Genomic DNA, 21,906 nt, shown 5'->3' with positions numbered 1-21,906 from the left:
GTGCTTTTGCTGTATTTTGATTGGCCAATACGTTTCTCAGAAGTATTCATCAACTGCGATATCAACCCCGAAATCGGCGTCAAAAAGCACGCGAGGTTACTGGACTCAGTCCAGATACCTCTCGCGAGTCCAGTAAAATGTGACGTCATAATCACTTTTGACGTCGATTCGTACCCAAATATAGCGTAACGGGAGTTTCCCTCATTCAATGACGTCGGGATAATCTATTGTGATGCCATTATTATAGTCAGCAACATATATGGTGGAAGGCAGCAAGTTCACTGCGATCAACGGTGACAATGCAAACTTCAATATATGGAAAACGTTCAAGAATGCCAGACGGGCTGCAGTTGATACAATATTCCAGTTCTACCAGTCTAAACCGTTAGCAAGAAGCATTTGGATATTACCATATACTACATGTAATTGCTTTTGTAAACAGAAAGTTTGCAAATATCATCCTGTTTTTTGTAGTTGTAAAAGTCGTTTTGAAGAGCCGGGTTAATATCATGTAAGTGTCATATAATAAAACAGTTATCGACCTATTTTCAGGTGGATACGGTGAGTTATCAACCCTCGAAAACTATTTAAGCATCGTTCATAATAAAAGAACATAGCTTATGCTAGATGTTCTCAAACTTGATTGCCACATCACAACACCACGTCTTTTCAATCAACTTGCTTGGGTCATTGTTGTACATTGTTTTATGATAGTCATTTAACATGTCTTCGTCAATATTATCACCAATCTGGTTCAGATGAGGGACATTGCAGTAGTCTAATCGTTCAACGTCTGTGGTGCCGCTCTGTTGTTTCAAAGTCATGCAAAGATCATGGAGCCTTATAGTAGCCGCTGGGTCGTCAGGAAGTTGTCTGCTCGCCTCCTCAAACGCTTTGATGGCCTGTCCTGTGTTCCCCAACAGTTGGTGACATATGCCGACCAGATGGTGTATGATGGGATAGTAACACTCACCGTAGATACGGTTAGTCCGGACAGTCATGAGATCGTCGAGGATTGTCTGGGATTGGTCAATGTTACCGAGTCTGAAGTTGGACAAAGTGAGAAGAAACAGGGCATACGGTAGCGGTGGTAGATCGATCGTTTTCTCACTCATTTGAACCTCGACTTCTAATTCCGGAGGATACAGATTGTATCTTTCTGCATTCACCGCATAAAAAATCACAAAGGAGCGCTTCGCTTTCTGCAGCAGAGTGTATCCTTTACCACATATTTCTTCTCTATACTCCTCGTTAGGATCCTTGTTATGCAATAAAGCCGTTTGTTGACACGCGAGCACCACGTGAATCGCTACGTCAGAGGCTTTGTGGTAAGATCCCGCGTTGTAATAGAACGTTGCTAGAGATAATAACCCAAAGCAGACATCAGTGGCAGACGACAAGTGAAGTAATCGTTTGTGTCGTCGGATTTGTCTATAGGCAGCCTTGTTATTGTTACATTTTGTCCGTGTCTGGTCTGCCAAGCTCTTACTGGAGACGAGAGTGATCGACTGGAAAAAGTACAGTACCAAAATATCAAGCAAGTTTTCGTTAGCACAATTCAGGAACATTTTGTTTGTTAAGTTTAAGGACTGTACAGTATCTAGACAGTGATGTATGTTCACCTGAAGGTTAATCCAAACGTCTGAATCCTCATCATATTCAAGCAACCTTGGATCACGTGGTATTGGATACGACGAACGACTTTCCTTTATCGTTCTGAGTACAGACTGCAGACTGGGACACTCAAACACACAGGTGTACCCTAAACTATGATATCTATTCAGCACACGGAGTAGTCGTATCCTGTTGTCACCTGTCACGTTAGAAAGTAACATATTGTGGGCAGGCACGAAGTAATTCGGCAGATATCCGGTCTGAACACATTCCAATAGTATGGTGAAACAATACCAAAAACACCGAACAAAATTCTCGTCTGTCCATAATGATGAAGTCGAATGTTCTATTGCATAAAATACTATTGTCTTCATGAAGTAGGAACAAAGCAATCCTTTAATAGACTGGTCACATTCAATACACTCTTTCAGGAATATTTTCAATAAAGCATAAACTTTTAGTTGTACATGATTGAACGACCATACGAGAACTTTTTCACCACGTGAAAACGAAATTCGCCATTGCATTGCAAACAGATCAGAATGCTTGTCACCAATTGCAACAACGTGGCAGCCATATTTAACGATATCGTCAACAAGATACCTGGGTGGCCAAACACTATACTTCGTACGCTTACTGAAATCACTGAGGTCATAAGGCCATGACCGGCAGCGGAAACACATCGCATAATCAGTCTCTATATTCCTTAGATCAAAGGATGCACATGGTCCATGAGGATAGCTACCTCGAAATTGCATGTTACTACCGTGGACAACACTCGACAAATACCGTGATCCATTAAAATCTGTTATGGCATTCTGGACGAATAGGCTATCAACTACGCCACGCTGGTAAAGTCTGAGCAATGTAAACCCAGGCATGCAGTTCGTTTTATCCATGACTAGAATGGTTTTACTGTCATATTTTTCTGAAATCTCGTCGTTTGGCTGTACAACAATCACCTCGTTTAGTACCACCATTGTATCGAGATCGGATCCAGCTAAATGTAATCCTTCTGAATTGGAACCTGAACCGATGCACGTGATCACCTCGGGCCATTCCATCGTTTTAGTGTGAAGATGTCTCATCAAACGCCTAATTTTAATAGCATTGTCAGATCCAATCCCATCCATATGATCAAGATGTAGCGACAAAAATCTGGACATCTTCCGCGAATCCATCGTCTCCCTATCGCTGTCTAAAGCCATCTTTGGGAAATAAATTAGTCCTTCACTCTGAAACAGAGAAATGTACATTGTAGATTCACATAGGCATTTGCTTGGTTTGTTTGAATTTTTACTGATCTCAAAATAAATTGGGGATAACAATCTCTTCCATATTGCATCGATGTCCCAACATTTCTCATTTTTCTGGGATGTGGGGACCTAATGAACCCTGGGAGAGATTGTGGGCATCACATGGGCTTGTAATTACGAGGCGTGTCGAGTGGTGACAGCTAAAATCTTATAAAACGAATTCGTCAACAGTGGGAGCCAAATGTATTGGTGGCGTCGCGGCATTGTCTAGTTGAGTTGTCTTTTACCTACTCATGTATAAGACTACTAGTAACTATGAGGGGTTAGATTCTTTTGGTCAAACACGAGGATTGCCAGCTAGGGTTGAGACACCCCTGTCCGGACTCCCCTTGGCGTCACCATATGAGACTATTAATCTCAATGTAGCGATTAGTTATCTCAGGCTTGAGATTCCACTCCGAAGGAGGTGAAGGATTCTATTTCAATCTCATCCTAGAGCATAAACAACAACAACAAGACGTCAATGGCAACATAACAATGCAAGTGCAAGTTGATGCTGTCACAACGACGACGACGACAAGCTAATAGTATCAAGTTAATTATTATGGCTTTAAGTTGAAATCAGGTGTGTAATGATAGAGTAACAAAATGTTTGTTTATAAAAGTTAAGCTCTAAGAAACATCTATCGTGCACCCAAAACATTCGCTATTATACCAAACTCCTAGAAACATTTTAGGATTGGCACAATAATTATACATTTAGAGTTAACCCCACTTGAAGCCTTTTTATTTTTGTGATCCTAGTGAAGTGACAATCAAGATGTTATACGATATTTCCGTTATTCTGTGCTACTCATCTGACCAAATATTGACTCCCTCTACGAAATCCTGTCCGTTCCTACACGATCATGTCAGTAGTCCCGATCTTTAATGTCCAAGGCAGATCTAGATGGTTGACCGAGATTTAAACATCGTTATATTATATACTAGCGGCTAATTATTAAGTTAAGTAGTAGTGTAATGTAACGACTTAAAATACGTTTACATAAAATGTGCTTACCTGTTTTGATTCATCAATTTGAAGCACACACGTACATATGTACCTTACAGACCTATTATACCCGATCCAGGGTGCTTCCGTTTATGCGGAACAACCTGTTAGACCGGTAACAGGCCTATTGTTAGTGAAAGTTATTGTTCCAAGTATAAATACTGACGGACTGGCTTATATTGACACAGTGCTTTGTTAAGTCTCATCTGAAAACATTGTACAATTTTTCTGGTATGTCACTAATTCATAAACGATTTTGAGCAACTGCATGTGCATTGTAATTATTATACATACACCTGTGCATGTATAAGGTCGAACCACTCAAACCGTATAAACGAAAACAGATCTATACATGTGGACGTGGTATTCATTCGTTAATGACATGATCGGACAGGATTGCAATTTCTCTATATTTTTATATATGATATGCAACCTACGTCCATCATTTTTCGTATTGAATATATATTCAGTAAGGATTAAAATCAATTTGGAAAGCTTGAAACCGATACTGAAATGAAAAGTTTGAAAAAAGGAAAAGAAAACGGAAACGAAAACATAGACAAAAGCGATAAAATAATGTTCCAGTCTACAGTCTATTAGTCTTCAGTGGAGCGTAGTGGAGTTCAGATACTGGGTCTTTGAGGGTGTCCTCAAATATATGTACTAATATATACACACATGTCCCTCCTCTAAAGGGAATTATATATACTCACATTTCTCTATCCTATTCCACTGTCCCTCCTCTTAAGGGAATTATATATACTCACATTTCTCTAGGTTCTTTCACTGTCCCTCCTCTAAAGGGAATTATATGTACTCACATTTCTCTATCCTCTTCCCTTCCACCGTTCCTCCTCCAGGGAATTTCACTGTCCCTCCTCTAAAGGGAATTATATGTACTCACATTTCTCTATCCTCTTCCCTTCCACCGTTCCTCCTCCAGAAAATAAATATTGTGAAAAAGTAAAGGAAATGTTGATTTGTGAGTAAATTACCAACTGTCCGTGTAGTATACTCGAGCTCAAATCACCGATTGCATAATCATTTTGCAACATGTTCTCCATACGTATCAAGAGTTCGGATTCGTGATCGACATCCCATCAGCGCGCATGTTCTGATGATCATTGCATTTTTTACCCCTACATGTACCTACATAAACTGAAAACGACATCATGTACATGCATTTAGCGATTTTGTGCTCTTTGAACCAGGCCACTACATAAAAAAATGATTCTGACAGCTCTTACAAGCTATTTCATCCCCAAGAATTTACTGCCTAATCCGGAAAGCAGTTAATTTGATTGGAGAACTCGAAATGTCACCAGAACGCGACCCTATTGGGACGTCTTCATATCCTTTATGAAACTGAGTGCGAATATTTTTGATTAGATTGCTCGCCAACATTCTCCGTCCTTACTCTCCCATGGGTCTAACATCCTAAACACACACAACTGCCACCTCGTGACTTGAATCTCTCTATAGCTAGTCAACACCCAATACCAGGAACATTAAATGCAATTCTATGCTATCAAACACAACCTTTTCTACAGGATGACAGGCCCATATGCTGCAACATTTCCCAGTTTGGATCCCGGCCTGGGCACGTTACAATATTGTGGGAGAAGGACAAATTATTTGGTAACGTCGTTTCACTTCACAAAAAAAATCGTCACGGTAAGAATAAAAGTTTTATATATCAAATATCCAATACTTTAATGACTAGATTTCGAAAGATCTATATTGTATACACATCAATCTAGATTCCAGAGTTCATTGCAGGCTTCTCAACTTTCCGGAAAGAGGGATGCAGAGAACCTGGGAGAAATCGGTTATGTACGTTATACACGTGTTGAAATTCATATTTAGTAGACAGACATTATAAGATTAATAGAATCTCATGATCACATGGGTCTGAAATATAGGAAGGGATATCTCAATCCGAGTGAAATATATTGTCTGGTCAATACGAGGCTAGCCGAGAGTTGACGGCCAACATCTTTCACGAGGGTCGTTATATCCTTGTCCACATAACATATATATATGTTTCTCCAATACCTAAACCACAAATTACTCAATAAATTTAGTTGTTTATAGCCGTTTTCAAAGCACCGTCATCAAAGCGACGTTGCGATGCATCAAAATTAATGACGTCGTTGACAATGGTCATCGCATGTATTAATGACGTCACCTCATTGTCCAGCGCGTGAAAGCTGTCTTTTCCCTACCCGGTAAAAGACAGTTTTCTCGCATCTCGGACAGTAAAATCTCACATGATACCCGGTGCTAGATTCGTCTACCTCGTTCGATCTATCTGGTACCTTTACGTGATTTCTGGCGGAATTTTACGCCATTGATGCAACAGTCCGCGCATGTGACGTCATACTCTTGAATCGATGACGTCCAACGCGTCAGATAATCAATATTATGTAAGCATTATGAGCTATCGCGAATTATGCCCATTGTCTGCAAAGCCTTGGCATCTCTATAGACCATAGATGTCATAGGAAGCTAGTTTAATACTTATATTTACATTATCAACTCATTTTAGTGTCTCTGCATTTACATTGTTAAAGCTAGACCAGGAAAACCGTTTATCAACGACGATTTAAATCCACAAGAAGGAACAGCCATTTCGACGGTGATCAGTTGACGTCACCACGTCAACATTCGTGACGTCATAATGGTCACGTTTTGGGTGTCAGTTAAACCGTCATATACTTCACTTTGCATTGGTTAGTTTAAATAGTAGAAGTGACATTGGAATGTAAATATTAGAAATATGTGCATTCAGTCATTTACCATGCATTGTTTGGTTGTTGTTTTTAATTATGAAAACAGTATTTACCGATTGATTAACGTTTTTCGGTTGGGATTATGTTACAAAATGTCAGCCCTCGACTGAGATAACCCGATCTCGATCACTTACAGGTATACGATTTTATTAATCTTTTCCCTAGCAACCGCGATATAACCCTGTCAAGTATAAGAGAATTAATTGTCCTTTGTACATAAATAATCCTACGTGATCATCCTTGGATTAAACTTCAAATGAATTGTATAAAGAACGGATCATGATCAATTGACATTCAATTCATCCATCAAAGAACAGCTGACGCACTTAAAAATCCTACACAAGTCCTATGTCTAGGTAGTTTTTAAAACCATTGATTTTAGTCCATAGTTGATTGGTACAAGTGTATAAAACTCTTTAAGCATCGTTCAAAATACAAGAACATATACAAGAACATACTTATGCTTATGCTAGATGTTCTCAAGCTTGATTGCCACATCTCAGCACCAAGTCTTTCCAATCAACTTGCTTGGGTCATTGTTGTACATTGTTTTATGATAGTCATTTAACATGTCTTCGTCAATATTATCACCAATCTGGTTCTGATGAGGGACATTGCAGTAGTCTAATCGTTCGTCGTCTGTGCTGCCGCTTTGTAGTTTCAAAGTCATGCAAAGATCATGGAGCCTTATAGTAGCCGCTGGGTCGTCAGGAAGTTGTCTGCTCGCCTCCTCAAACGCTTTGATGGCCTGTCTTGTGTTCCCCAACAGTTGGTGACATATGCCGACCAGATGGTGTATGATGGGATAGTAACACACACCGTAGATACGGTTAGTTCGGACAGTCATGAGATCGTCGAGGATTGTCTGGGATTGGTCAATGTTACCGAGTCTAAAGTTGGACAATGTGATAAGAAACAGGGCATACGGTAGCGGTGGTAGATCGATCGTTTTCTCGCTCAATTGAACCTCGACTTCTAATTCCGGAGGATACAGGCTATATTTTTCCGCATTCGCCGCATAACAAAACACAAAGGAACGCTTCGCTTTCTGTAGTAGAGTATATCCTTTACCACATATTTCTTCTCTATAATCTTCGTTAGGATCTTTGTTATGCAATAAAGCCGTTTGTTGACACGCGAGCACCACGTGAATCGCTACGTCAGAGGCTTTGTGGTAAGATCCCGCGTTGTAATAGAACGTTGCTAGAGATAATAACCCAAAGCAGACATCAGTGGCAGACGACAAGTGAAGTAATCGTTTGTGTCGTCGGATTTGTCTATAGGCAGCCTTGTTGCTGGTACATTTTGTCCGAGTCTGGTCTGACAAACTCTTAATCGAGACAAAAGTGATCGACTGAAAAAAGTACAGTACCAAAATATCAAGCAAGTTTTCGTTTGCACAATTGAGGAACATTTTGTTTGTTAAGTTTAAGGACTGTACACTATCTAGACAGTAATGTACATTTACTTGAAGGTTAATCCAAATGTCTGCATCCTCATCATATTCGAGCAACCTTGGATCACGCGGGATTGGATACGACGAACGACTTTCCTTTATCGTTCTGTGTACAGACTGCAGACTGGGACACTCAAACACACAGGTGTACCCTATACTCTGATATCTACTCAGCACACGGAGTAGTCGTATCCTGTTGTCACCTGTCACGTTAGACAGGAACATATTGTGGGCAGGCACGAAGTAATTCGGCAGATATCCGGTCTGAACACATTCCAATAGTATGGTGAAACAATACCAAAAACACTGAATAAAATTCTCGTCTGTCCATAAAGATGGAGTCGAATGCTCTATTGCAAGAAACACTATTGTCTTCATGAAGTAGGAACAGAGCAATCCTTTAATAGACTGGTCACATTCAATACACTCTTTCAGGAACAATTTCAATAAAGCATACGTTTTCAATTGCACATGATTAAACGACCATACAAGAATTTTTTCACCACGTGAAAACGAAATTCGCCATTGCATTGCAAAAAGATCAGATTGCTTGTCACCGATTGCAACAACGTGGCAGCCATGTTTAACGATATCGTCAACAATATGACTGGGCGGCCAAACACTATACTTCGTACGCTTACTGAAATCACTTAGGTCATATGGCCATGACCGGCAGCGAAAACAAATCGCATAATCAGCCTCTATATTCCCAAGATCAAAGGATGAACATGGTCCATGAAGATAGCTATCTGGCAATTGCATATTTCTGCAATGAGCAACACTCGACAAATAGCGGGATCCATTAAAATATGTTATGGCGTTCAGGACGGAGAAGGTATCAACCACCCCTAGCTGGTAAAGTCTTAGCATTGTAAATCCAGGCCTGCAGTTCGTTTTGTCCATGACCAGAATGGTTTTACTGACATTTATCGCTGATAACTCGTCGTTTGGCTGTACAACAATCACTTCGTCCAATACCACCATTGTATCGAAATCTGAACCAGCTAATTGTAATCCTTCTGAATTGGAGCCTGAAGCAATACACTTGGTCACTTTGGTCCTTTCCAGCGTTTTAGTGTGAAGATACGCCATCAAACGCCTAAATTTAACAGCATTGTCAGATCCAATGCCATCCATATGATCAAGATGTTGCGACAAAAATCTGGACATCTTCCGTGAATCCATCATCTCTCTATCGTTGTCTAAAGCCATTTTTGGGAAACAAATTATGAATTCACTCTGTAACAGAGAAATGTACATTGTAGGTTTAATTGGGTGTTCGCGTGATTTATTTTAATTTAACACTGATTGCAAAATTGGGATCAATAGTATAGCACATAAGCTAGTAATCACGAGGCGTGTCGGGGGATGACAGCCAAAATCTTTTTTATTTTTCCCTTTTTGTTTACATATACATTTATGTATTTAATTCAATAATATTAGACGTCGATATTGAGAAACTTCTGATGGGCAATATCGGCATCTAATCGGGCAATGCTATAGGAGTCTTCATAAGTTCTGCTGTTGAAATTGAGCGGAAGTTTGACTGTTAATTACGGAATATAAATTACCAGAATGTCATAAAACAACCATGGCGTGAATCAGTAGTTATCCATGAACACGTCAAGCTATAATAAGTGACATGACAAAATAAAAATTTACGGAATAATCACACATTTTTAGGTGACCCATAGCAATCATGTCCAGCGCTGTACAATCTAGGTTATATCCTATTCCATATCCGTCACTTCCGGTTTATCAAAATATAGCACGGTTTATGAAGTGGAAAGATAATATTAACAATGGTAACCAAGGTTGTTTATATGCATGGAAACAAGTATTTTTTATCAGTTCTGATGAATTTTTGGATATATTTTAATACAATAATACATTTTAGTCGAAATACTGCAAGATTTTTTGTAGATAATGGTAATTTTACATTACGTCACCATTCCGTTATTTGTAACTTTCGCGTAAAAATGGCGACCAGGTAGATTTACAAATATTGGTGGGGGTAAGGAAATGTCTACATTCAGTATAAACATGCAAAAGTGATGTTTTGTGTTTTGGATTTAACATGATTTGGGATAATTCTTTCACGATGTGAAAGGTTAGTGTAACTTAAAATCTTGAAAATTTGAATTTATATCGAGCCCATTTCTGCGCCATGTGAATCCTGCCTCGATTGTTAGAGGTTAGACACGACGGTAATGATCATAAGTGTCTCGTCGTGCTATACCTCTAACATTGTTGGAGTAACATATATATTAAGATGGCACAGATACAGAATACACATACATACAAAGTAAACACATATACACACGCTCAGCCTCATACTCACACGCCTTTACATACAGCCAGTTCAGGTAATTTTTATTCTTAATTATATCACAAACATCTGTAACATTGTTATATAACTCTACACAAAAAAAGTATCAGAATGACAACTGATAACATGGATGGACATAATGACAAAACATGGGACAGATATGCACATGTATACACTACACGTGTATTACACAACGATTAACCATAGCGAAGCTATACAAAAGAGAAATCTCACAAATTATATATAAAAAAGGTGTGATCAGAGACCTCCCAAAATATTTGGTGCTTTGTCAGGGTATGGACATCTAAAACATTGCATGATATATGGATATGAGGGACATTTAAAAATGCATAAAAACAAATAAAACAAAAACTTAAAATGTCATATTCCTAACAACGGCAACCATTTTTCCAATCATTTTCAAATTTCCTTTGAAGAGTATCGCTTTTATTAAAAACTATATGCTTCTGGATACTGTAGTGGCCTTTTTAACATTTACAAGTTCGTTTAAGAATTTTATGAAGACATTTATTTTTATAAATTTAGTGCTTAGTAATAAGTAAGATTTCATTATCAGCCACATTAGCCTGTAGTGAGATTACTCCAAAGAGTAGTGTGTCTTTATTCATTAAAAAGGGGATAAACCAGATTTCAAGTAAATAATCAAGATTCTCAAAAAGTGTTTGGACTTCAGTACATTCCCAAAGACAATGTAATATTGTTTAATTCTCTTTTGTCGTTACATAATGAACAAATTGGATTAAGGTACAAATTAATCTATAGATAAAATCATAAGTCACTAGAATATTAAATATAAAGTATAATTCTCACTTGCAACCACTGTAGTTTCGAACTTTTTGATATAGTGAAGGGGAGTTCATAGATTTTTTCCCGTGGTATAGCAGGTGGAGAAAGTATTTCCACATGCAGTTGTACAGGAAATTCTTGGAAACTGGAAAAATATGTAACTGGAGAAAAATTGAAACTGGAGAAAATTAGTATTATTAATGTTAAATATATTTGAAAACTCGTAGAAAGAGGAAAAAGCTAAGCTGTCAGGATTCTTGATAAGTTCATCGAGTGTAACTACTGCTGCATAGTAGCAGTTTTGATAAAATAATTTTTCAATTTAATTATAATTAAAAATTCATTTTTGAAATCTCGCTTTAATTGACCGATAAATCAATTTCCAAAAAAAGTGAATTTATTTCTACCCCATAAAAGATTTATTCCGGAAAAAAAACTTTTCCTACTTGTACTTTTTGCTATTTATCCATACAACCTTTGGTTTGATCGTGTTGACCTTTAGTCGATATCTTAGCAAAATTGTTTAATTCATTTATCGACTCCCTTAATGATTTCTCTGATCTATCTAGTATTAGACCTGTATCATCAGCGTATTGTAAGTTCAAGATATCTACATTATCAATTTGGATACCTTTTATTTCGATATTTGACCTAATTCTAGCAGCTAATAATTCGACGCCAAAATCTATTGATGGTGTCACTACATTGTCTATGTTTAGTTGTCTTTTCCCTACCCATGTAGAAGACAGAAACTTCCACCATTCGAGGATCAAACATAGTAATCTTAACCCGAGGGAACGTTATAATTGAAATAAAATTTAATCCAATCTCATCCTTAGATCACATACGTCAATGACAACAATAAAACTTGAGGATATTACATCACAATCAAAGAGTGTGCAATAAAAGCTTTTTTGCTTTTGTTGGAGTTCACATGTGTGTAATAATAAGAGTAACAAAATATTTGTTTATCAATATCAAACTCCTAAGAAACATCTATCGTAACCCAAAATAATTTATTTCATACCAAAGTCCCCCCAAAAAAAACATTTTAGGATTCGTACAGTAATGTATGCATTTAGTTTTTTCCCCATTTGAAGCCTTTTTTATATTTTTTTGTGAACCTAGCGAAGTGACAATCAAGATGTTATACGACATTTTCCATATTCGGTGCCTCTCATCTGACCAAATATTAATTAACTCTCCCTACGTAATCCTGTCCGTCCCCACACGATCATGTCAGTAGTTCTGACCTTTGATGACCTAGATAGATCTAGATGCATATATATATATATTGGGCCGAAATTTAAAGATCACTATATAATTTGCAAGAAGCTAATTATAAAGTTAAGTATTAGTGTAAAGTAAGGACTTTAAATAAGTTAATAGAAAATATGCTTACCTGTTTTGATTCACACAGGTACATATATACCGTACAGACATATTACGCCAGATCCGTGGCGTTTTCGTTTATGCGGAACAACCGGTTCGACTGGTAATGTTTTTAAATATACTGACGGACCGGCATATTTTGATACAGTCCTGTGAGGGCATTCTCAAGTCTCATCTGAAAATAGTATAAAATCACCTGATCTGTCACTAATTCATAAACGATATTGAACAATTACATGTCGTTGTGGCAATACATTGATAGGTCTAACCACTCCAACCACGAACGGGTATAAACAAAAACGGCTCTGTACATGTGGGCGTGGTCTAACCGGCCGCGAATGACATGATCGGACAGGATCGGGAACATAGAGGCTTGCAGCCTATGTCCATCATTTATCGTATTAAATCATATTTAATATATCTTCAGTAATAACTAAAATCAATTAGAAAACTTGAACACAGATGCTTTAACGAAAGGATCAAAAAAGAAAAAGGAATGAGTAAGAAAACATTGACAAAGGCGATAAAATAACCTTCTATCCTGTTCCACTGTCCCTTCTCCAAACATCGTCGGTTACCCACGTGCACGTAATCAGCCTACTCTGTCTGATATAAACGCAGCGTAATGGATTTTAGATACTGGCCGGGTTTCCGAGGGTGTCCTCCAAAGGGAATTATATCAACTCAATTTTCTATCCTTTTCCACTATCCCTCCCCCAAAGGGAATTTAATAAACCCAAACTGCACCTAGATAAATCTAAATCTCTGCTGTAACATAGTTGTGTGAAAGTTATATCTAATATCATTACATAATGTTAAAATTTGTAGAACATACAGGTGCAATAAATTTGTCATGTTTCTATTACATTTTTTTAATTTAGAAGAAAATATAACAAATAAAAACACAAACAAAAATGTCTTTGTCCATTAGAAGTCTCAATAACATCAAAAGACGATTGAAATTTTACTTCTAATTTTTGATGATAAGTTCAGGGTAGGGGATCACGTGGCTCAAAATGACATGTTTCACGGAAAGATAGTGACAAATCCTGACACTTCAGTCATATTTTCCGGGTAGAACAGCTTATATTACTATTCAATCCTTGTAATTCGTAGTATTTGTATCTGTTTGACTGTGTAGTCTCGTGTCCGATCTCATAATAATTTTGGATAATATTCTGCAAAAAGATTATGTGATCGTTAATTTGAGCTCGAGTATACTGTACTTCACGGACAGAGGGTAATTTACTTACAAATCAACATTTCCTTTACTTTTTCACAATATTTAACGTGTATAATACTCTTTGTAACTGAGGTATGATCATTATCGCAATGCAAATTAAATGTAAACGATGCATAAATGAGATTCTGATAAGCTTCACGGACCAAATTATTATATGATTCACGGACAAATTTGTTGAGTCCATTATACATTTCTTCGTCTTCCATAATGCAGGTATTATGTCTTTTGATTTAAAAACAAATCCTTAATAACATTAACACAGTGCATGACCTCTAATGCAATACCAAACGTTTTTGGAGTTCTATATAGATATAGTAAGATAAATAAAATAATTTACTTTTGACCAAGAAAATACGTTTATTACAAACATGCTTCAATACAGGGAAATAGATGTTTGTGGACTTATATTCCATAATTCTAATCATAACATGAGGCCAAGATGACCTATATCGCTCACTTGGTTAATTTAGTAAAATGTCAGACTTAAAATTCAAATCCCTCACCACATAGCATAGGGCATCCTCCATAATCCAGAGCTACATCTATTACTATCGTAATATCCACTCACGGACTTTGTCAAAACACAACTGAAGGCTCTGTCTGCGAGAACGGATGAGAAGTTGATTTGTTCCTTTGATGTACATAAAAGACTCCAATAACGGTATATTGTGATTGGCTTTGTGGTTGAAGCACACACACACACACACGCACTCACCATCACTCTCTCACACACACACGCACACACACCCTCACACACACACACACACACACACTCTCTCACACACACACACACACACACACACACACTCTCTCTCTCTCTCTCTCTCTCTCTCTCACACACACACAATCACAATCAAAATTTAAAAAAACCTGGATTGTAATGCAAAGTAATGTTCTGAATACAGGTCCATTGTTTCTTTTTTGAAGGAATTTGATTATTTACCTAGTTCCCCTATTGGGCCTCACATTTTCTGCATGGAAATATGGTTTATATGCATGTAGAGCTGTGATTAATTTTATAATTTTAAATTAAATTTGAAGTTTGTTTTATTATTTTTAGCCTTTTGATAGGAATGTATGCAAGAGATCCCAAAGGGATCTTGGCGTCTACCGAAGAATGATCTGTGTCTGACAATGGAAAGAGGGATCTTTTCTCTGCTTTTCAAAACTTTTTTTCAAACATACTACATATAACATTTGAGACAGATCGCTTCAGTACTTTCTGAGAAATAGCAGTAACAAACTTCAAATAACAAAGTCCAAGATGGCTCCTTGGCAGCCATCTTGTTGACCGATCGGTCCCAAAGTGCAATATGCACAACTAGGGCCCTAGGGGAACCTACATATGAAATTTGAGAATGATACTTTCTGTACTTTAACATCAAAATTCAAGATGGCTGCCTGGTGGCCATCTTGTTGACCAATCGGTCCCAAAACACAACATGCACAACTAAGGCCCTAGGGGAACCTACCTTTGAAATATGAGACAAATCCCTTCAGTGCTTTCTGTGAAATAGCGATAACAAACTTTAACTATCAAAATCCGAGATGGGTGTCTGGCGGCCATCTTGTTAACCGATCGGTCCCAAAACGCAATATGCACAACAAGGGCCCTAGGGGAACCTACTAATGAAATTTGAGACAGATCCCTATAATACTTTCTGAGAAATAGCGATAACAATAATTGTTAACGGACGGACAGAAGGACGGACCACGGACGAAAAGCGATTTGAATAGCCACCATCTGATGATGGTGGTCTAAAAATATGAAATAACTGAATTATTTATAAAAATCCGTTTTAAGACATAATGAGGAAAACTACTTGTGTTAAAACACAAAAGTAACATTTTCTCCCTTAACATCATTAAAACAATTTAAAAGAAAATTTTCTATCCCAATAATTTTGTCAAAACGAATTTTTATACAGTATTAATTAAGAGACTTGTAACAGAACTTTTGGAATGCAGTGTATATGACTATAGTTGCAATTTAAAGGATTTACCTCTATTTCCCCTATTGGCCTCCCTCCTGTCCCCGGGGGGTCAGTGCCAAAATTTATAGAAATTCTGTTCCTCTTCCCCCAAGGATGCTTCTGGCCAAATTTGGTTACAATCCATATAGAACTCTAGGACTATTAGCGATTTAAAGGAAATGTTGACGCACGGACGACGGAAGGACGACGGACGCCGCACCAAGACATAAGTTCACTGGCCCTTTGGGCCATGTGAGCTAAAAATTTACTTCGAAATCCGGGAAGTAGTAATCTGACACATGCATTTAGCAATTTTGTGCTCTTTGAACGAGATGACTATAAAATAAATGATTCTGACAGCTCTTACAAACAATTTCATCCACAAAAATTTACTAAATGTTGACATATCCTTTATGAAACCGAGTGAGAAAAAATAAGATACATTTTGGTCAGATTGCCCACCAACAAGCTTGTCCTTTGTCCAAATTTACTGCCAAATCCGGAAAGTAGTTATTTTGATTGGCGAACACGAAATGGCACCACAACATGACACCTAATGGGATGTTTACGTATCCTTCATGAATTTGAGCGAGAATAATGTTATGCATTTTGATTAGGTTGTCCGCCAGCATTCTTCGTCCCTAATTTTCCATGGGTCTAACATCCTCAACACACACAACTGTCCCCCTATTGTTATAGCGGTGCCGCCTCATGACTAGAACCCCTCTAGTCAACACTCAATACCAGGAACATTGAATGTGATTCCATGCTATCAAGAACACCCTATACTATAGGGTGACAGGCCTGTTTGTTGCAGCATTTGGATTTTCCCGGGTCGGACCCCGGCCTGGGCACGTTGCAACATTATGGGAGAAGGACAAATTATTTGGTAATTTTGTTCACATCACAAAAAACACCGTCAGGGTAAGCATTAAAGTTATCTTTATTATATATTCATTAGTTAATTGACCAGATTTAGAATATAATACTCATATGTAGATATGAAAGATATTAAGGATATTCTACCCGAGGGTCATAAACTGTTGTAAAACCCGAGGCTCGACGAGGGTTTTATAACATTTTGTGATCCCGAGAGTAAATATCCCTATCCTTCATATCAACATATGGAAGAGTATTTTTCTCTCATACCTCGACGTTTTATTGCAATTTCACTACTATAATTTTACGCCATTTTGAAATAAATCCTAAAAAAACACCGCGACTGCAAGTCAATTATCCGTACATGAAAATATGCGTGATATTTTCAACGCAAACCCCGTTGTTTGTTACCTTTAAAGTAAATCCTGCCTATTTTCTGAAAAAAAAACTGGTAAAAGTGCACCGAGAAAATAGTTATTTTGTTGACGGTGTAACGTCACGAGGCTTTATTGCAAGGGTAGCCATGCAACACACCTTAAGGCGACATGAGTGTATTGCCCTGGACCAGCCAGCCAGTATTACACGTGTAGCTATGGGAGAAATATCTATATTGCATTACTTTCAAGTTATACATCAATCTAGATCTCAGCTAGAGTTCACTCTACTGAAATGAGGGACCGCGATGAACCTGGAAGAAATTGGTTCGAAGTTTGAGAAGTGGATGAAATTCATAAATGTATATTGTAGATGGACATAATTATATTTTTAAATTGTCTTTTGTACATGTATAATCCTACATGTTCTTCAATGAAAGCACAGATTATGATCAACTGACATTCAATTCAGCCATCAAAAAAGCAGCTGTCAGATGTAATCAAAGTACTGAAAGTACTGAGACTTAAGCCTAAAAAAACGTTACAAATCAAGAATTCTGATTTGCATTGGTAACATAAATGATAAATCTCAATGTACAACAGCATGGGCCATCAATTGTTGTCAAATTGCAATGGTAAAGAAATTTTTTATATACTTTTTTAGAGTTAATTTTCTATTTCCTTCTACTCAAAAAAACCCAACATGCGTTATGCAATACAATAATCCAAAAAAAACATTGCAATTCCTTAGATAAATGAATTTGATATTGGTGTACATTATATCATACACATCTTGTAAATTCCCAGTTGGACAACTATAAATTCCAGGTAAAAGTGTTGTATTATAAAATGCAAGCACTCTATCATAAGATGACAATTTATTTCATTATAGATAAACAAATAGCAAATCACAAAGTAGGGTCGACCATGAGTCAATGATTTATAAATATTTCCTTCTCTCTTTCTTTTGAGAAAATGGCAAAAAAATGTCATTTGTCACTCCAAGATTTTGTTATTATGTGTACCTTGTATTTATCATATCCTTTAAATCCCTTTACGGCAATCTTCAATTTACTCTGACAACATCAATTGGATAGTATCCTATATATAACTTATTCGTGCATATGCATATTATTTCTTTCATTCCTGCATATTTAATCGATATTGATTGAAAGGCTTTTTCGTATCATTAGCAATGTCAATAAAGCTAGAGCGCATCATGAAATTTGCCTCCCTCCAGTTGGTATTCATATTGACTATGAATGCCAACTGAGAGCCAATGCTTATATTAATATTTACAACCTAAACTCACTCAAGGTTATCTGTATTTTACACAAAATCATAAGCCATCTATATTTCAAATTATTTTGTAAATGTTGAAAATATCAAAATACATTTTAATTTGCATGTATACTTTTCAAGCCATCATTAGGTAATAGAAGCTTTTTTTATAGGTATTTTTATTTCAACATAAGTATGTTAATTTAACACTGTTTGTGTCCGTTTTTATCATAATGATGGAATTCAGTCTGTTTTATGAAAATTAGATCGTGGTTTTAATCTAAGAAGCATGCATAATTATGGGGAATAAACACAAAGAGTAAATTCTGCAATCATAATTTGAATAATAATAAGGTATCAACCATGAAACAGTGTCTCATTAAATTCAGTGATTTCATTCTGATGTACTGAAAATACAGTTTCAGTGGGTTTTTTTTATTCATATATGATTTTCATATGTATTTGAGGAAAAGGCAAAAAAGATGATTTCAAGGCCATTAAATTAATCATAGAAATGATCATGCCGCACAAGTATATATGGATTTCATGATTTTAGTGACACCTCCAAAGTTGAATCTTTGTTAGCTAGCCAGATGCAAACAACATATTTCATTTTGAACATTAGTTTTACATAAATGTTAGAAGAAATGAAATTGTAAACCATAATTTGACTTCATGGTCTGAATGTATGTACTTGTTTCACTTATAACCATAGATGTAAATGTAATATTGCCACAAATGCTAATATAATTCAAAATGATTTTTAGTTTTAATTTATGTCGATTATATGACATTACAATGGTGTAAGATACACCATTCTGTTTTTACAATTATCATTATAGTAAAAAAATAATTTTTCTAATGATAAATATATGACTAATTCATAATAAAAACATTAAGCTGTTAGGCAGATTTCTATTCCCCAGAAAACAGATACTGTGTATTATATGTAAAATTAAGCTTAATTCAAAGCTTTGTGTATCTATCAGCAGTCCAAATGTCTTGTGACCGACTTTGATATAGATTATTTTCAACAATATTCAACTGATCACAGAAAAACCATATATATGTTTATTTGACATTTTTTTATCAAAATTCTTATAAATAAAAGAAAAGATTTTAAAATAAAGAAAGCAAAAGTCTTATGTTCATTAAAAAAAGTTTTTTGTACTACTCTCTTGTGTTGCTCACTTATGTATGCAAGTAAACCCCATGCACATATAATGGCAGCCTTATATTGTCTTGAACCTCAGGTCTGTTTTCAGAAGCATTATTTAAAGTACACAGAAAGAAAGTATGATTTAATTGATTTTTTTTAATTATAACTTTTAGGTCTATAAGACTTAGATAGCAAGATCAGTAACAGAGATTATGTGTTTACGTTAGAGTGGGGGAGTCACCAGTGTGTATAGATTGTGTGGATAGCAGTCAGCTGGAAGGTAAGGTAACTAGCCTAGCTGTGTATTAGGTGCCATTACACACATGCAGGCACAGGGGGAGTAGGAGGAGGGGGGGGGGGATTGAGATGTAGTACACAGTATAGATCAACAGCATTTAAATTAGAGGAGCAGGGGTGAGATGAAGTACACAGTATAGGTCAACGGCATTTAAATTAGCTGGTCAACGGCATTTAAATTAGCGTGTCATAGGTCAACGGCATTTAAATTACTGAGTTGAAAGGATACTGAAAGTAGTGCCTATGGACTCAAGCCATACAAATGGCTTAAGTCAAAAATCCTTCACAAGTTTGTTTGTATTCTTATTGTTTTTTTATCTTTAAGCCATGCGCTTCAGTCCATAGTTGATTGGTACATGACATCTTAACTGTATATTCTCAAACTATTAAAGTTTCGTTCATAACATAAGGACAAGTTTATGCTTATATTCGATGTTCTCAGGCTTGATTGCCACATCTCAACACCACGTCTTTCCAATCACTTGCTTGGGTCTTTGTTGTACATTGTTTTATGATAGTCATTAACATGTCTTCGCCAATATCGTCATAACACTGGTTCTGATGAGGGATGTTGCAGTAGTCTAACGTGTCGATGTCTGTGGTGCCGCGTTGTTGTTTCAAAGTCATGAGAAGATCACGGAGCCTTCTGACAGCCGCTGGGCGGTTACGAGGATTGTATGCTCGCCTCCTCAAACGCTTTGATGGCCTGTCTTGTGTTCCCCAACAGTTGGTGACATATGCCGAGAAGATTATGTATGATGGGATAGTGCACACACCGTAGATATGGTTAGTCCGGACAGCCATGAGATCGTCGAGGATTGTTTGGGATTGGTCAATGTTACCGAGTCTGAAGTTGGATAATGTGAGAAGAAACAGTGCATACGGTAAAGGTGGTAGTAGAAACGTTCCTTTGCTCATTCTAACCTCGACTTTTAACTCTTGAGGATACAGATTATATCTTTCCGCGTCCACCGCATAAGAAGACACAAAGGAGCGCTTCGCTTTCTGTAGCAGAGTATATCCTTTACCACACATTTTCTTCTCTGTATTCCTCGTTAGGATAATTGCTATAACAATTATAGCCCTTTTTGGCATGCGCGCATCACGTGGATCGCTACGTCAGAAGCTTTGTGGTAAGATTCCCGCGTTGTAATAAAACGTTGCTAGATATAATAACCCAAAGCAGACATCAGTGGCAGACGACAAGTGAAGTAATCGTTTGTGTCGTCGGATTTGTCGGTAGGCTGGCCTTGTGGATGATACATTTTGTCCGAGTCTGGTCTGCCAAACTCTTAATCGAGACGAAAGTGGATGGACTTGGAAAAAGTACACACAAAATATCAAGCAATTTTCGTTAGCACAATTCAGGAACATTTTGTTTATAAGGTTTAAGGGACGGTACAGTTTCTAGGGATGTTGATGGTCTAATATATGTTGAAGGTCAAATCCAAACGTCTGCATCTTCAAGGTATTCACGCAAACCTTGATGACACTCTGGGATTGGATACGACGAATCGACTTCTACCTTTAACGACTCTATGTAAAGGCCGAATACTATGGACACTCAAACAACACAGGTGTAACCCATTTACTTCTGAAATCTCATCTACATCAGCACGTAACGGAGTAGTCGTATCCTGTTGTCACACTGTTTACGTTAGGCAGTATAACATATTGTGGGCAGGCACACACACACAAATAAAAAAAAAAAAAAAAAAATAAAAAAAAAGAAAGTAATTTTGGCAGATATCCGGTCTGTACACTTTCCAATAGAATGGTGAAACAATACCAAAAACACTGAATAAAATTCTCGTCTGGTCCATAACCATGGATTCGAATGTTCTATTGCGAGAAACACTATTGTCTTGTATGAAGTAAGGAACAGAGCAATCCTTCAATCCATTGATGACGTTCAATACACTCTTTCAGGAGTATTTTTCAATGAAAGCATACGTTTTCAAATTGAACATCGATTGAACGAAAATACGAGAACTTTTTCTCCT

At 37.0% G+C, this 21,906-nt stretch overlaps 1 protein-coding gene and 1 pseudogene across 1 annotated transcript; both read right to left on the bottom strand.

Moving 5' to 3' along the window:
- Nucleotides 1–3: 3 nt before the first annotated feature.
- On the bottom strand, nucleotides 4–12,964 carry LOC138330664 (uncharacterized). The gene is made up of 4 exons (XM_069278213.1): nucleotides 12,708–12,964; nucleotides 7,220–9,408; nucleotides 5,889–5,976; nucleotides 4–2,999 (listed from the first exon to the last, which is right to left on the bottom strand). Exons 1-4 carry the CDS (start codon nucleotides 12,729–12,731, stop codon nucleotides 624–626), a joined length of 4,677 nt encoding a protein of 1,558 aa, XP_069134314.1. The 5' UTR covers nucleotides 12,732–12,964; the 3' UTR covers nucleotides 4–623.
- Nucleotides 12,965–20,267: 7,303 nt separating this feature from the next.
- LOC138330663 (uncharacterized) lies at nucleotides 20,268–21,277 on the bottom strand (annotated as a pseudogene).
- Between the last annotated feature and the right edge of the window lie 629 nt (nucleotides 21,278–21,906).

The sequence above is a fragment of the Argopecten irradians genome, chromosome 9 (genome assembly GCF_041381155.1).
Source record: "Argopecten irradians isolate NY chromosome 9, Ai_NY, whole genome shotgun sequence".
Lineage (NCBI taxonomy): Eukaryota > Metazoa > Mollusca > Bivalvia > Pectinida > Pectinidae > Argopecten > Argopecten irradians.
This window is presented reverse-complemented; position numbering and strand designations above follow the sequence as displayed.

Coding starts and splice junctions, on each gene's coding strand:
- LOC138330664 (XM_069278213.1), bottom strand. CDS start 12,731: ATGTACCTGTGTGAATCAAAACAG. Junction 9,409..12,707: donor ACCTGTGTGAATCAAAACAG/GTAAGCATATTT, acceptor TCTCTGTTACAG/AGTGAATTCATAATTTGTTT. Junction 5,977..7,219: donor AAGTTGATTGGAAAGACTTG/GTGCTGAGATGT, acceptor TTTGTGGTTTAG/GTATTGGAGAAACATATATA.